At 39.3% G+C, this 17,624-nt stretch overlaps 1 protein-coding gene and 1 long non-coding RNA gene across 2 annotated transcripts in view; one reads left to right on the top strand and one right to left on the bottom strand.

Annotated features, from left to right (window-relative positions):
- The window catches only part of SUCO (SUN domain containing ossification factor), a 91,023-nt gene extending 78,490 nt beyond the window's left edge, over positions 1 to 12,533 (bottom strand). The window contains 1 exon segment of the mRNA XM_003357538.4: positions 12,115 to 12,533. Coding sequence (XP_003357586.3) covers positions 12,115 to 12,176 — 62 coding nt within the window. The 5' untranslated portion in view covers positions 12,177 to 12,533.
- Positions 12,694 to 16,965, top strand: LOC102164985. The gene is made up of 3 exons (XR_001299035.2): positions 12,694 to 13,019; positions 13,205 to 13,573; positions 14,356 to 16,965. It is a non-coding gene; the product is annotated as an uncharacterized LOC102164985 (long non-coding RNA).

Genomic DNA, 17,624 nt, shown 5'->3' with positions numbered 1-17,624 from the left:
TAAAAGAGTAATGAAGTAAAATGGAGGGAAAAGGGGGACACATACAGAATGTGGCATAAACTCAGTAGTCAATCCGATCCTAAGTATCTGATGTCCCTAGAAGAAAACTTGGTCACTTTTTTTTCACATTTGTCAAGCCCTTTAGATTAAAATATTAATCTAACTTTTACAAATAAACTAAAGCTCAGAAGTTAACTGGCCCAAAGTGACTCAACTTGTGCCTGCAAACCTATCTCTCCAAAGCCTACGATCTTTCTGTATTGCTACATTTCTTATTTGATATTCTCTGCTCAACAGATAAATGAAAAGGTGAGAAAATAACACTAATCTATTCCCTCAAGAATTGAGGACATTATAGTCATGACTAGTAACAGCATAACATAAAAATATAAGAACTACCACAAAGGAGGGGCAATGTTTCCCTCTTGATTTAGATAGCAGCCACAAGAAATAAATGTGGAGCTTTGCAGAATAGTGGCTAGGGTATACAGACTTCAGGGTCAGAAGACCCAAGTGTTAATCCATGGTCCCCCCTTTATTAGCTGCATTCTCTTGGACAAATTGCAAAACCTGTGTGCCTCAGCATCAACACTGTAAGATGGGAAAATGAAATAATCCACATGCAATGATTAACCTAGCACAGAATATGCACTCTAATGTTAGCAGGTATCAACTACTGTCCTTCTTCCTGCATTTATCAAATTGCAGAGTAAACATTATATGTCCCTAGGTATCTTGGTTCCAGGACCCTCTATGGAAACCAAAATCCATGGCTGCTATCATCATCCCTCCACATCCCTGGATTCAACCAACCTCAGATGGAAATGGGCTGAATGGGTTGAAGCATACAGGTACTGGATCTCTTCTGGCTACCAAACAAATGTTTGCAAACGCACACCTACCACTCTCCAAATATCTTCTATTTCCACTCCCGAAAGCTTGTCAATCAACTCTCTCTTGAAAACAAGGTTCTTTTCTCAATTTCCAAGCTTTTCAGGCTATCTAAGACTTTTACATTGCTGACCAAATGACTTCCTTAAACCTCTTTTCACTTTACACTAGTTTCCTCCTTCCCCCTTCAGAGCTTCACTTTGCTTTGCCACCTTTCTTTGTTCTAAATATCTGCAGAAATCCATATTTAGTCAAACATTCTGCTTCAAAAATGACCCCCTTTATGAGGACAACTCCAGCCCAAATCTCATTTGCACTGCATTTAAGTGCCTATATAAGGTCTCCACTAGGATATTCTACTCACCAACTAATACCTCCTCCTCATTTAAAACCCTTTGCAACTCTTCCAGGTTTTTTTTAAACCTCCAATTCCTCTAGATGCCCAAGTTTAAAAAAAACAAAACAAAAAAACAAAAAAAAACTCCTCTCTCAAAACTTTATTTCACAGATTCATAATTTTAGACCCTAGAATTTATTCTCTCAAGCACAGCAGGCTCCAAGAAAGCAAATACTTTGTTTTATCTACCAAAATCCTACACAAAATGCAGCACACGGAAGCCTCAGTAAATGTCTCTTGACCTTGACATGGATAACAACAAAAAGCAGTGTTGAAGACCAAGAGCTGGTCTAAAAACCCAGTGCTTTTGAATAATAGTCTAATGCTATTTCTATTGTACTGCATTGTCAACTTGCCAGCACATCACCAAACCAAATCATTTACTTCCTCAAAAATCTCTGCTCAATGTCTCCTCTTCATTTCTATTGCCGAATTAAGTCCCTGTTATGACAAACCTCAACTATTCCAGCTACTTTTCATTTAGTACTCATCTCTCCAGGCTTCGTCTTCTGAGATATATCTAGCACAATGATGTCAAAATAACGTTCTCCAAACACTACTTCTCTTGCGGGATCTTTGCTGCCTAACTCCTTGGTTTAGCTTGCAAAACCACCACAACCTCTAGAATACATTGAGCCCTCGGCATCCAGGAGTGCACATACAGAGGGCCAAGTGTACTACACTTTACATAACAGACTTGAGCATCCAAGGGCTGGGGGTGTCCTGGAGCCAATCCCCCACAGATATCAAATGCCACCATTAGCTTTTGTTTTCTATTCAGGCTTTTCTGTTTACTATCACTTCCACCTGTATCAAATACACTGTTTCTTTTACTCATAACTCTTTCTCCTGAATTAAGTACTATATTCCCACTGCAGGCAGTCAAGCAGACACTCCCACATATGCAAACTCATGAAGCACCTGTATTCCACAGAAGTAAATTTTATGAAGGACATGTCCTTTCCCTTAAATCCAAGTCTTCCTTGACAACTCCAATCCAGTTACTCCCTTCTTTAAGTACCTACTAAACAATTTGGCTTTTTGTATTGCTCACTAATGTTCAAATCAGCTATCTCAGAATGTTGAAAGTGCAAACAAAACAAAACAAAAATAAAAACAAACACTCAGAAGTCATTTAATTTAGTAATAATGACTAGAATGCAAAAAAGAATATCCCAAATTTGCTCCCCTAATCTCCATGGTAAATCCCCTAGGCAAGTATTTTTTTAAGTTGTGTGAATAATTCTAATGTTCATTCTCTATTGAGCCAATCCAATCAGCCCCATTTTTTTAGATAAGAAAAGTAACATACAAAAGACAAAGAAACTTGCCTCCAGCCTACCAGCCTACAGGCAGCATAGGGTGGTGGTTTAGAGCGCAGGCTCAGACCTGGCCTATTTAAATTCTATCTCATTGCTTACTGAGACTTGAGGCAAGTTCATTAACTTCTTTGTGTCTTTCTTCATCTCTTCAAAATGGGGTGTCTATCTCAAGAGTTTAATAAGGATAAAATGAGTTAGTGCATATAAAGCACTTAGAATAGACGTAAGTACCCAATTAACATTCACTATTAATACTGAAAGGAAAGGATTATAATCGAGCTCTTAGTTTTACCTCCTTTCCACTACACTACCACCTATCTGAATTTGACAACAAGCTTGTGTACTCCTGAGGGCAGAGCTCAGTTCCACTTCTTCAGCAACCTCTATCACACCAAAGACATTTTTGGCAACCAATGATATCTTAAACAAATGTATGGATTCCTATTTCTGACCTCTGATACTTTAGCCCAGAATCCTACTTCTAGCAAAGTACTGGTAGAAGTACCCAGAATGAATGAGTAGTAAGAAATTATGTAATAGTGTTTATTATGAACAAAGCACTCTTTAAGCCCTTAACTTTCTCCTATGATCATTTTCAAATACTTCATAACAAGAAATACAAAATAAGTTTAGTACTTATAAACCATGTTAATGCTACAAAACATTTTCTAACAAAGCTAGGTGTTACTTTTACGTAAAAAAAAAAAAAATTTAACTAGTGACTCATTACAAAAACAAAGTCCTAAAATAAAATCAAACTTCCTTTCAAAAAACTCTGCATTTATGAAACAAATGTATCCCAAGGTATTGATATTCTTATACGGCAAATACTCAAAAGCAATTTCTATTCCCCAGAGGCAGGTATGATTTAATTTCTTGAAACTATTTTAAAATACAGCCTTGAAAACCAAACAGGTAACATACACCTGGCACTAAAGTATAATCTGCAACATGACTACATTGTTTCCAATAAAGAATATTTTGTTTCTTTCTGGTTACCTATAAAGTAATAAACAAAAGTATTTTAAACATATAAATGTTTCTATCTAAAGAAGGCCTGAGAGAATAATAAAACATTTAAATTTTTAATAAATTTCTCTCTGTCCTTTCATTATAAAGCACTAGAATATTAGCTATACACACTGACTTATTTCACTACTCAGATTGTTGAGAAGAGTGAAAGAATTAAGAGTTCATGAACAAGAGTTCCCATCCTGGCTCAGTGGTTAAGGAATCACACTAGGAACCATGAGGTTGCAGGTTCGATCCCTGGCCTTGCTCTGTGGGTTGAGGATCCAGCGTTGCCGTGGGCTTTGGTGTAGGTCACAGACATGGCTCAGATCCCACGTTGCTGTGGCTCTGGTGTAGGCCAGTGGCTACAACTCCGATGGACCCCTAGCCTGGGAATCTCCACGTGCAGTGCATGCGGGCATAGAAAAGACAAAAAGACACACACACACACACACACACACACAAAAGAGTTCATGAACAGCTGAAAAGTGAAATAACCAATGCCCAATGGTAAACAAGGTTGCTGGCATTTTTTTGTTATTTTCATGTCTGCCAACCCTACTACCTTGCATCCATTCCAATATATCCTCAAATGTTTAATAATCTAAAGAGGTTATTATGAAACACATCCAGCTCTTTAAAAAATAATTCCAAAGGATATTACAAATAAATTATTCACAATCTTTTAATGGACACAAGTGTTTGAATTTTACCCGAAGACATCGTGCACCTTCTTTCACAGCCTTTTTCCTATTTAGGCAATCTGGCTTCAACTAACTTGTCTGAAGGGATCTGACACTGCCTGTTAACAACCCAAGACCTCTTGTAAGTACCAGACACTTTCTGTGGAATGTATATCCCAGAGCAAAAATAAACTTCTTCCCAAAGTTTTTCACATAAAGTTCCACAAGAATATTTTATTTTTTCTACTAAGATATATTGATATATAACATTTTATCAGTTTCAGGTGTACAACATGATTCAATAAATATAGCATGTTTATTGCAATATGATCACAAAAGTTTAGCTAACATCCATCATCACTAGTATAAACATTTTCCTCGTGATAAGAATTTTTAGGTTATACTCTCTCAGCAACTTTCAAATATACACTACAGTATTATCAAGTTATCAAATGATTTGGAGAAGAGGACTTATTTTTTTGTTTTACTTATTCTGAGTATTTATTATTTACCTCAGAAAAGAAACAGATTTAGAGTCTTTTATAAGTTATAAAACTAAAACACAGAGGGGGAAAAAAATTTCCAGAGGAAAGATACAGTTAGAATTTTCAAGGGTGTTTCTAATCATTATCTTAAAAAGGAAAAAATTAATAAAAACAAAAAACACTGCTTATAAAAATATAAGCAAAAATCTTTCTAGTTTCTTATTTTTCTACTTACATGCATATTAACGAATGAGCAAGAAATGAGCAAAAGTGTCAGAGAAAAAGCAAAATACAGGGTACAGAAATAAAACTATAAACCAAAAAATGAACCTCAAGTCCTGAAAACGAGATAACATACTCAAGAAAAAAATTATTCTGATGCCAAAAAAGCCAACAAATTTTAGACCACTTTGATTTAGATATCTATCAACTTTCTTCTAGTGAGCTGATAGGAGTTGATAGCTCTAAAGTGGACACACTTTAGGGCCCCCTGACTCCAAAGTCTCTCCATTCCAATCCACTCTATCCCCATAATGCTCTAACTAAAAGATCCATCTGACCTCACTCTCTGGTTCTTCTATTTAAATCTAACTCCTTGGCTCATCCTTTCAGTCAAGTTAAAATCAGAGTTCATCTGCACAATAATCAAGTCCCTTGAAAAATCTGGCTCTACGGTCCCTTTCCTTCTCTCCCAACAAACAGGAATCTTCCCTCTGCCTGAAACAAATTTCTCCCATCTTTAACTGTCCATTCTGAAAACCGTTTTATCGATGAGAACTGAGCTGTATAAAAATAATTTGTCTGAGGACACACAGCTAGTGACAGACCACATCTAGGATATAATTCTTCCCTCGGTGTTCCTAAAGACCTTTGAAACTATTTTTTTTAATATATTTATTTATTTATTTTAACCTTTTATTATTTTTTTTCTACTGTACAGCATGGTGACCCAGTTACACATACATGCATACATTCTTTTTTCTCCCATTACATGTTCCATCATAAATGACTAGACAGAGTTCCCAGTGCCACACAGCAGGATCTCATTGCTAATCCATTCCAAAGGCAATAGTTTGTATCTATTAACCCCAAGCTCCCCAACCACCCCACTCCCTCCCTCTCCCCCCTTGGCAACCACAAGTCTATTCTGCACATCCATGATTTTCTTTTCTGTGGAAAGGTTCCTTTGTGCCATATATTAGATTCCAGATATGTGATATCATATGGTATTCGTCTTTCTCTCTCTTTTTTTTTTTTTTTCTGTCTCCTTGCCATTTCTTGGGCCACTCCTGCAGCACATGGAGGTTCCCAGGCTAGGGGTCGAATTGGAGCTGTAGCTGCCAGCCTACGCCAGAGCCAGAGCAACACGGGATCCGAGCCGCGTCTGCAACCTACACCACAGCTCACGTCAACGCCAGATCCTTAACCCACTGAGCAAGGGCAGGAATCGAACCTGCAACCTCATGGTTCCTAGTCGGACTCGGACTCGTCTGTCTACCACTGCGCCACAACGGGAACTCCCCTCGTCTTTCTCTTTCTGACTTACTTCACTCCGTATGAGAGTCTCTAGTTCCATCCATGTTGTATGAGAGTCTCTAGTTCCATCCATGTTGCTGCAAATGGCATTATTTTGTTGTTTTTGTTTGTTTGTTTTTTGTCTTTTTGCTGTTTCTTGGGCCGCTCCTGCGGCATACGGAGGTTTCCAGGCTAGGGGTCGAATCAGAGCCGTAGCCACCGGCCTATGCCAGAGCCACAGCAACGCGGGATCCGAGCTGCGTCTGCAACCTACACCACAGCTCACGGCAACGCCAGATCCATAACCCACTGAGCAAGGGCAGGGATCGAACCCGCAACCTCATGGTTCCTAGTCGGATTCATTAACCACTGTGCCACAACGGGAACTCCTATTTTGTTCTTTTTTATGCCTGAGTAGTATTCCACTGTATATATATACCTCATCTTCCTAATCCAAACATCTGTCAGTGGACATTTGGGTTGATTCCATGTCTTGGCTCTAGGGCCACACTCGCGGCATATGGAGGTTCCCAGGCTAAGGGTCCAACTGGAGCTGGAGCTGCCAGCCTACGCCAGAGCCATGGCAACTCCGGATCTGAGCCGCAACCTATAGCACAGCTCACAGCAACATCAGATCCTTAAGCCACTGGGAAAGGCCAGGGATTGAACCCGCAACCTCATGGTTCCTAGTCAGATTCATTAACCACTGAGGCGTGATGGGAACTCTGAAACTATTTTTGAAAACTATTTGTCAAATGAATGAGAGCTGTTTAAATGCCAGACTCTTCTCATTAGCTCTAAATATGTGCTTCTTCAAGATGATCCTTTCAGGCACAGTAAGGAAAAAAAAATAGATTTAGTCTTAAAAAATAAATTAAACCACTCTGGTGAGGAATGTTGATAATGGGGACGGCTACACACTGGTGGGGGCAGAAAATATGTGTAATCTCTGTACCCTCTGCTTAATTTTGCTGTGAACTTAAAACTGCTCCAAAATAAAACTGATTTTTAATTAATTTGGCTTTACCAAGGTTAATATAAAGGTTCACACTTGATCTGAAAGTCAGCTAGTCATAACAGCAGGGACTATATAGTCAGAAACCTGAGAAAAGAATGGAAGTTCCACAAACAGTAGGGTTTACTTACAGCACATTGTAATGCACTGTGGTTTATGCATGACCAATTAAGTAGATTTAAGCACTATATTATTTAGTTTTATCTAAACTGACTCTCAAAACATGGATAAGTAGCTTTGAAAAAAATCCCTGCAAAGACTGCAAAGATAATAATAATGCAAGCACAAGCCAACAAGAAAATGGCAGGGCTAAAACTCTTTAAGTGCAAGCTATTATTCACCTGCATCACGATGCAAAATAATCTAGTGAGTCAATCACACACCTCTCACCAAAAATTGTTACTTTTTTAACAAGAACAAAGGATACTGTTAACAGAAAGTATTAGATTGTTTACTTTCTTTTCATCTTTCTTAATCATCTGATTTTATTATATTTATATTGATTACTAATATTATTCTAACAATATATCATTAGAATACTAATATGCTAATGCCATGTTGGCATATGTATAAATCTTATAAACAATTAAGTACGTTACTAAAAGAGCATACACAGTATTTTTCTGATGGGGAGGTGGTACACAAAAAATCTTAAATATCCATCGTTTAAGGCACTGACCAAATCTTTTTTTTTCCCCCTCTTTAGCATGATGATCCATTCTTCAAGTTTGCCAGGACCAAGGAGGGTATATTAGGCTGCATATACAGAGGTCCCCCAGAGAAGTCCAAGTCCTAATCCCTGAATATGTTACTTTACATGGTAAAAAGGTCTTTGCAGATATGATTAAATCAAGGATTTTGAGAAGGGGAGATAATCCTGGATTGTGTGGCTAGGCCCAATGTAATCACAAGAGTCCATGTAAAAGGAGGCAGGAGGATCAGTCATTAGTAGATGTGAGAACTGAAGCAAGAGGCTGGAACTGGAACCAGCTGAGGAAGGAGCCACAGAATGCAGGCAAGAAGCTGAAAATGTCAAGCAGATGCTTCCCCTTAGAGCCTCAAGAAGGAAGCAAGCCTGCTGACACTTTGACTTTAGCCCAGCTAAACTTATTTTGGACTTCTGACTCCCAGAACTGTAAGATAATAAATGTGTGTTAAGTCACTAAATTTTTGGTAACTTGTTACAGCATCAACAGGAAACTAACATAGGGGATTCCTGGGAAGTAGGACTTTCACTGCTAAAACAAGGGTAAGTTGGTCACCCTAGTTTTAGGATTTCAATACCCATAACAACATCTTGTACATAATGAACGTGAGAAAAACTTTTGTTGAATGATTTTACGATGAAATATATAATGTACCCTTCCTTTTTATAAAGATCTATATCATATGTATCATATACATATATATATTTTAGCACATATTTATCATGTTATCTTCCTAACAACCTTGTGAGAATGAATTATGTTTTCCCACTTTTAGGATATAAGAATTAAAGTTCAAAGAAATTACAAAACATGTCCAAGAATGTAGATCTAATAAGTAATGACATCATATCTACAATACAGACTTTCTGACCTATAGTCAAAGAATTACAGCAGTCAGGATCCTACAAATCAGGCTGCCTAGGTTCAAATCCAAGCTCCAAAACCTAAAAGCTGCGCAACCTTATCTCTACTTCCTCAACTATAAAATGCAAAGTTAAATTAACAATAACATTCATAGGGTTGTTGTGAAGACTAAAGGTGCTAAAATGTGCAAAGTACATACCACAGGCTTGACAAAGAGATAGTTGACAATAAATAATTGCTATCATAATTATTCTTGTTGTAGCTACTGTACATTAATGCCTAAAATACTGTCCTATTTGATAAAGTATCACACAAAATATGCAAAAGGAAAAAACAGCAACCAGGATGTATAAGAAGGACTGGATGGGTCTTTTGTGAAAGCAATGTAAGGTTAGGACTCCAGGCTGGAAAAACAAAAGGAGAGGGGAGACACAGCCAAGATTTATAAATACATGGCAGTATAAATAAGATGATTACAAAATTCAGTAATATTGGTAGGATGAGAAGGATGGAAATTTAGAAACTACAGTATGATAGTATAAACATATAGCACTTGTAAATCTACAAAAATGGTACAGCTTTTAAAAAAAAAGAAATGGATCACAAAATTTTGGAACAATTTATAAGACAAGACAAAAATGACTCTTTCGCAAAACTTGTCTTACCCTACAATGGCTTTAGGTTTTAAGGGAGAAGGGAGATGCTGAGAAATGACCTAAAAGACCAGATTACAGCAAGAGCTAGACCTCCAGTTGAGTCAGTGACATAATTTTTCTAATTTCCCATGGAAGAAGTCTCAAAAGACAGAACATATCACCACACACCATTCCTTTTATCATCACCCTTCCAAAAAATCCTCAAGCTTTAATATCCTATTTTAATCCCTTTCCATGGCTTCAGTAAAGAATACTTAAAATGTCTTTAAGTTTGGCAGTGCAAACAAACCTCAAAACAGACTAACGCAAATATTTCTTAAGCAAGTTTCCTAAACTTTTTACTATTTACTTAAACCCTTAAGATGGATTTTTCACTGTAGAAATCAAGAAACTTTACAGAACTTTAGGACTACTACTTTCAATATGAGGCTGGGTTTTTTTTCCCCCTTAAAGGTCACAACCTCACAATTTCTAATAAAGTTGAGAAACCATATTGAGGTTAGCTCAAGCAAAAGACAGCCAGAAATTAAACAAAGTAACAGAACACATGGTTAATTTAAATCCACAAATGATTTTAAAAACCATACTGTAATGTTTGATTTCATCACCACCATCCAATTAAGTTTTTAAAAACCATGTTTAAAGGTAGAAGTTCCCATCATGGCTCATTGGTTAATGAACCCAACTAGTATCCATGAGGACTCAAGTTCGATACCTGGCCTTGCTCAGTGGGTTAAGGATCCAGCATTGCCATGAGGTGTAGTATCGGTGACAGATGCAGCTCGGATCCCATGTTGCTGTGGCTGTGGTTAGCAGCTACAGTTGCCATTCAACCCCTAGCCTGGGAACCTCCAAATGCCACAGGCGCAGCCCTAAATAGACAAAAGAAAAAAATAAATAAAATAAAGTAAAAAGAACAATCATGTTTAAGGGTGGATATATTAAGTCCTGGAGATCACAATGTAGAGAATAAACACAACAATACTGTACGATAATTATCAACTTGCTAGGAGATTAGATCTTAATTATTCCCATCACATACAGAAATTAAGATTTTTGTGACTCAATAGAGGTGCTAACTATTGCTACAATGGAAATCATATCACAATATACAAATGTATCAACATGTTGTACACCGAAATTTACACAATGTTATGTGTCAAATATATTTCAATTAAAAAAAAATCAGAGATCCTGGTGTTTTTAAAACTTGAATGGAAAGTGTAACCTCTTTGCCATATCAACCATTCAGAAAGTGATGAAGAATAACATGGTCTAAAGATGGGCAAAACGAAGGAGAAAGTATAAAGAAAAGATACATAATCTACAAAGAATTTAACAGCCCCCAGAGAAAAGTGGATATGAATACAATGTTTTCCATACCTCAGGTACAAATTTAAATTTAAAATGAAGTAAGTGGACTCATCTATATGCACATTTCAACTTAGTAAGTATAAGGTGAGGTAACATTGGGAATGAAGGCAAGAGGCCAAATTTCTTGTTCTCTAAAATGTCTATCAATCTTCCAATCGAAATTCTTCAGCCAGGCAAGTGTTTTCTTTTCCTCTTATTTATATACTATTTTATGTTAGCAACAACTTCACTGTCTTTGGAAACCATCAGTCACCTACATAAATGAAAAAACTGTTCGTTTTGCAGAAATAAACTAAGCAAGAAACTTAGTTTATCTTGATTTTAATATAACAGCAAATCACTTTTAACTGAAGAATCATCTTTTTGGTCACAAATATCACACATCTTTGAAGAAATTCCCTTGGAGGACAAAATGGATTTTCCAAGTACAGTGGTAGTGATCCTTTGACTGACAAGCTCTTTCTGTCCCTTCAAATCTCTGTGCCAGAGATTAACAGAAACTCCGTAAACTTTATAGACAAAGCACTCTTCCCGCCTTCAAAGGGCAGGACTATCCTTACATTACTAAGGCACAATATCCAAGCCACACCACCAGAAACCACTATGCACACTACACCTAAGACACTCCACTAAACTAACAACTTCCTATTATCTACTCCTTGAAGAATTGCTTCATAACGCCCCCATAAGTATCCAAGTGTGCCCGAGGCCAAAGACCAGGCGAGAAAGGACCAGAAGAACTAGTTCTCATATACTACCTACCTTCATGACAAGTCACGTTTTTAAAATCACAATTCGGGAACCCATCACATCCGACTTGCTTAATGCCCTTACCACACCATGAAGGCAAGTGGCTGGTACTAAGCCCGAGAAACTTACAGCACATTTATCTGAAGACTAGCCGAACACTCCACCGTCTCCAAGCGTCAGGGTAACTGGGTAGGTACAAAACCACCTAGGCACCTTTCTCTCCCACTTAGTTTCTGTGAATTCCAAAATGCACCGTGATAACCTCCGCACAGAGTGCTGCCAGGCCAGTCCGCGGGAGAGTCACAGAGTAATTGGTTTGTCGCTTTCTAGCAGCCTTAGAAACCCGCACCCTAAAAGCCAGGATGATTTGGGGGTGTGACCTGGGCCGCTCCCTCGCCCCCCTCTCCTCTCTCGGGAAACTCCCGAGTTATCGCGGGTACTCACCAGACCAGAGAACACAGAGAGAGGCAGGAGACCAGGGCCAAGGCCCGCCGGTACTTCTTCATCTTTTCCTCCTTCTTTCCCCTGCCAGAAGGCGGCACATCCTCCCGGCAGCCGCCACTGCCGAGGCCAAGATGGAGGAGCCGGAGCAGGAGAGCGAGGATGGAACCGAGAGTCCGAAGGGCTGCGGCGCTGGAGGAGCAGCTCCTGAGCAGCTCGCGCGCTAGCCGCCCTCTCTCAGTGGCCCACGGGGGCGCCGACGGGGGCGCTTCACAGGAAGACTCCGGGGTCTGCCGCTGCTGCCGCGGCCGCCGGCTCGTCCGCGCCCGCCTCCTCCAGCCGCCGCCGCCACTGCCGCCCCATATCCCCCCAGCCCTCCCCGGCTCTCGCTCCGTGCTGCCGGCGACCAACGGCCGCAGCGTACTCGCCTCTCAACAGCCAATCGCCAGCAGGGCCGCGACACCTCACACACCGCTGAGCTGGAAGGAGACGCGTCACCCACGTCCAGCGGCGCTCTCACACCCACCAGGCTCCGCGCGGGCCACGCCCCCTCCGACGTCTCAAGCGGATAAGCCCGTTGTGGGAGGACACAAAGCGCGACAGCCGAGGTTGCCGACGCCCCGCCCACCTCAAATCCCGCCCAATTCAGGAAGTCCGAGAGGAGTCTCCTGACCCTCAGCCTTCTTCCTACCGTGTCCCGCCCCCTCGCCCAGGGCGCGTCGAGTCAGCGCAAGGGCCGTTGGGAGTTGTAGTTTTCCTTCAGGAATCCGCCTTTCCCTTTCCCTGTCCCTCCTAGTATCACTGTTTTGATGAAAATGTGTGTAGTTTCTCTTTCTCACCGCAAGACTGACCAGCTTTCAATTTACACTCAGTTTGCCTCTTTTTACCAAACTTCGTGGAAAGGCTGAGTATGACGGGGTAAAACTATACCAATACAATTTAAAAGGCGTTTTCCCGGTGTCAGTGGGGCGGGCCCATCAAGCTAGATGCTGATTGGTTGGCGGGAGCCGGGGGCGGGGAGGAGGGGGAAGAGTGCGGCAAGATTTCCTCTCATCTGATTGGCTGAAGTGAAGAGTCTTTCGCTTTTTTTCAGCCTCCTGGAGAATTTCCCCGCCGGCTGGATTCCTCTGTTGGGATCTGCTCCCTGGGTCACTATTCTCTGGGATTCGTACTTTGCTTCTGCTGCGGTGGGGCCAGAACGGGAAACTGCCGCTCTTGCTGGGAGAGCACCAAGTCCTGGGTTTCACCGAAAACGGGAAGATGGTCGTGTACATGCGTCTATTGCTGCAGTCCAAAAAAGTGATCGCCTCTCAACCTTTAAAAAGAGCAATGTGCCCACCCCAGATTTTTATGTCACGGAGGCCCCTAAAAGATCTCTCAGAAGCTTGTTTAGGGACCCTCTGCCTGAAAGTCCAAAATGCTTGACTGCTTTTCTTCCCAAGCGCCTCTTGACATAACTCTCGTAAGTGGGCACTAGCTTCTGTTTAAGGAAGAAGACGTCTGGCCTCTGGCCTAATGTGTTCCTTCTTCTATCTCTGGTGATATATTTGTTTCAGACTCTTGACACTAAGAAGAGAGTTAGTCGCTACCGAGGGATATTTCTTTTCTAAAATAAGATGCAAAAATATAACTCAATGGTGTTTCCCTTTTTGTCTTGGCTGTGGGAAACTCAACTATCTTCTCCAGAAAGCAGCCAGACAAAAAGAAGAATGGAGACTCCAATTGTCTGTGCCAAGCAACATGGCTTAATGTTTAGGGTAAAAGGTGCTCAAAGCACGTGTTAGCAAAGCATGAGCCACTTATTCCACATGTGTCCAGGGAAAAAAGACGAAAAATTCCCATCCAACACCTAATTTTGAAGCATGTAACTTCCTTGTAAACCTTCTAAGTTGAATTGAGGGTTGTTACTATATTCCCAGGTAACTGAATGTTTTGACTCATCTAAAATTCTTGATATAAGTCAACTGAATATTATAAAAGTTCTGCAACAGGTGATTTGGTTTAAGAGGCATTCATCCTAAACTAATTTTTCTGGCAATAATTAGCTAACAGTTCCAATGATCTGTTCATGCCACTTTTAGCGTATGACTGACAATAAAATCCCTTCATCTCTCTGACTTCACTACTCTTGCCCAAGAGCAGTATCAAATGATTACTATGTAAGTTAAAAGGAAAGTAGGAGCAGTAGAAGGATGGGGATTATTTTACATTCTTTACTGTGTTAACCTTTTCCTTTCTCTCTAGGAACTAGGTTACTCAGGACAGAGAACAGGTGCTCCTGAGCTGACCCTCAGAAGATCACAGCCAAGAAGGTTCTGAAGAAAACTTGCTCATCACAAGTTATTAGGTGCCTCTTCTGTCTCCTCTGCTTCTCACTCCAAACCCACAAGTCTTTTCCACCAAGTCTCTGTAATGATCTTTTGTAATATGCTGCTAGTAGGTAGAATTTTTCTTCCTTCTTCCTCCTTTCCTTCCTTCTTTCTTCGTTTTTCCTAGAGGTGGGGCTTTATTGCTACCGCTGTGGTAGGGTTGTCATCCACCTAGTTATTAATCAATAAGTATCTTTCATTATTTCAATTAATAAATATCCTTTTCTCTTTTTGCTAGTTTCATTTCCATAGCTTCGTGTTAAGGTTTAATCTTCAGTTCTCTGAGCTCTTGGATAGTTCATAAAACCAGTTCTCAACTATACTGTTGACTCCCAGGTCTATATCCCAACCTCTTTACAAGTAGTTGCTGGATATAACACTTATTCTACCACCCTTTCAAATTTTACCTGCGTAAAACTGAACTCATCTCCCCTATAAATTAGCTTCTTCACCCAAGTTTCTATTTGTGTTAATTCTTCTTTGTTTTAAGGCTTCAGATCATGAGAATAAGAGAAGTTCTGTGGAGCTGACCTTTGAAAAACTGGTATACATTTTTCTGCATGGTTGTTAAATATGATGAGAAAAAATAATGGAAAATTATATTATAATGCAATAAAGAAATAAGAAAATCGGTAAGAAGTATATAAAATAAATTTTGCATAGAAAAATACCACCATATTTAAAAGTTTAAGGTATGCCAAAGAATGTCAAGAAAGTGTATAGAAAAATCAAAATATGCATATAATCTTTAAGGCTCAGGCTAAGTAACAACCACTGCCACCTCTCAACTAAACAACGTAGTAATCAACCAGGCACAATTTTTCCCCTTGGGAGAAAACTGAGCAAAATCTGGAAACATTCTTGGTTGTTACAATTGAGGAAGTGCTACATCTAGTGGGTAGAGGCCAGGGATGTGACATCATACACAGCAGAAAATGCCCTACACAACAAAAAATTGTTTGGCCTGAAGAGCCAATAGTGCCCAGCTTGAGAATCCTTGATGTAGCAGAATCTCTCAATTTGATAAAATCCCTAAAGCACTGACCACACACATGATAATTCATGTGCCTTGCAATAACTTGGATTATTCAAGTCACCTAGGACTAAACTACAGGATGAACAACAGTTCTCCCATTCCTAAAAGGCTAACACACACAAACTCTGAATAGCCTCAGTCCCTGCCCTGATAAAATCAGACACTGATCTTTGCTGATGGTGGAAAAGAACAAGTCCATCTCAGAAAGAAGCCAACCCCTCTGGCCATCTTCTTTGTCCTGTATCTCACATACATTAAAAGCCCCAGGGAATAAATATTGTTTAATTTAAGTCTATGGTATGTGATGATCCAGGTTTGACATATTTTGAATTTGCTGAAAAGTTATCTGCCATTTTCAGCATTATAAAATGCTGAGATACGATGTGTCTTAGAGAGGAACTGCTGAAGCTCAGCAAAATTGGAGGCTTCCAGAGGAAAAGCTAGTTAGGATGAAAGTTCTCTGGAGATCAATGAAAGAAAGGTCAGAGAATTGAGAAAAGACTAGTAGACAAGAAAAGGGACTAAACCAGACGGGAAGAAGGGTGAATTTGGCAATCAGAACTTAAAATTTTAACTACCTGTAGATACAATATAGGCAGAGCTTTCTATTTGCCTTCATTCCATTTGCTGCTGCTGCTTTGAGTGTGTGCAGATATGTGCACCTGCTTTATTTAGTTACCCTTTGCCTGAGGAGAGCCTAAACTACTTTACCAAGTCTACCTTAGAGCACTGATAATGTGGCCACTTGAGGAGATAGAGGTAGAGCTCACAGGGAGATAAGAAAGTAAATTGCTTCTCTAGGACAGTCCTTCCAGAAGGATCACAAACTGAAATGTTGGCTTGTACATGTCTATTTATACTGAAAATACCAAAAAATAAGATTTCCCCTTTAAAATTTTCTACTTTATGATTCCCAGTTTAACCTTATATCACTGATTAACAAATGTCTACTTTGAGGATACATAAGTTTGGCAGGCTAGTAATGGAATCATCCAAAGGAGGGATTACTTGGGAAGTGGGTGATCAAGAGGGAGAAATCAAGGATTTCCAGGAGAGAGTGTGGTCATGACATGAATAGGAAAGTCAGGTTTGTAAGGAAGATTAGTTTGGTTTTAGAAGCATAATATTAAGCTTGAAGTCTACAAACAATACATGCTAGAAAGGGTGTGGAGAAAAAAGAACCCTCCTACACTGGTGGGAATGTAAATTAGTACAACCACTATAGCAAACAGTGTGGAGGTTCCTTAAAAAACTAAAAGTAGAATTACCATATGATTCATCAATCCCACTCCTGGGCATGTGTCTGGAGAAACTTGTAATTTGAAGGATACATGTTCATTGCACCACTATTTACAGTATTTACAATAGTCAAGACAAGAAGCAACCTAATTGTCCATCAAAGAGGAATGGATAAAGAAGATGTGGTACATATATACAATAGAATATTAGCCACAAAAAATAATGAAATAATGTCATTTGTAGCAGCATAGATGGACCTAGGGATTATCATACTAAATGAAATAAGTCAGAGAATATCATATGATATTATTTGTATATGGAATCTTAAAAAAATGACACAAATGATCTTATTTATAAAACAGAAACAGACTCAGACTTTGAAAACAAATATATGGTTACCAGTGGGGAAAGCTGGGGGAGGGATAAGTTAAGAATTTGGGATTAAATACTATATATAAAATAGATAATCAACAAGGACCTACTTATAGCACAGGGAACTCTACTAAATATTCTGCAAGAACCTATATGGGAAAAGAATCTGAAAAAGAATGGATATATGTATAGGTACAACTGAATTGCTTTGCTATACACCTGAAACCAACACAACATTGTAAATCAGTTTTACTCCAATATAAAATAAAAATTAAATTAAAAAAAAAAACAATCTTGAGGTTCTGATGGAAGTATCTAGCAAGCATTTAGAAATACAAATTTCCAAATAGGGAGAGAAAGGAAGCAAATGATGATGACATATTAGGGGTTCTAACTGCTGTGTTCTTCAGTATCTTCTGTATAATGCTTTCAGATGAAGCTCCCTAAAACATTACCTTCATCACACTCTTGCTTTGATGCAAGAAAAAAAAAAAAAT

The sequence above is a fragment of the Sus scrofa genome, chromosome 9 (assembly GCF_000003025.6).
Source record: "Sus scrofa isolate TJ Tabasco breed Duroc chromosome 9, Sscrofa11.1, whole genome shotgun sequence".
NCBI classification, from domain to species: domain Eukaryota; kingdom Metazoa; phylum Chordata; class Mammalia; order Artiodactyla; family Suidae; genus Sus; species Sus scrofa.
Note: the sequence above shows the minus strand (reverse complement) of the source record. Positions and strands in the feature narration are given on the sequence as shown.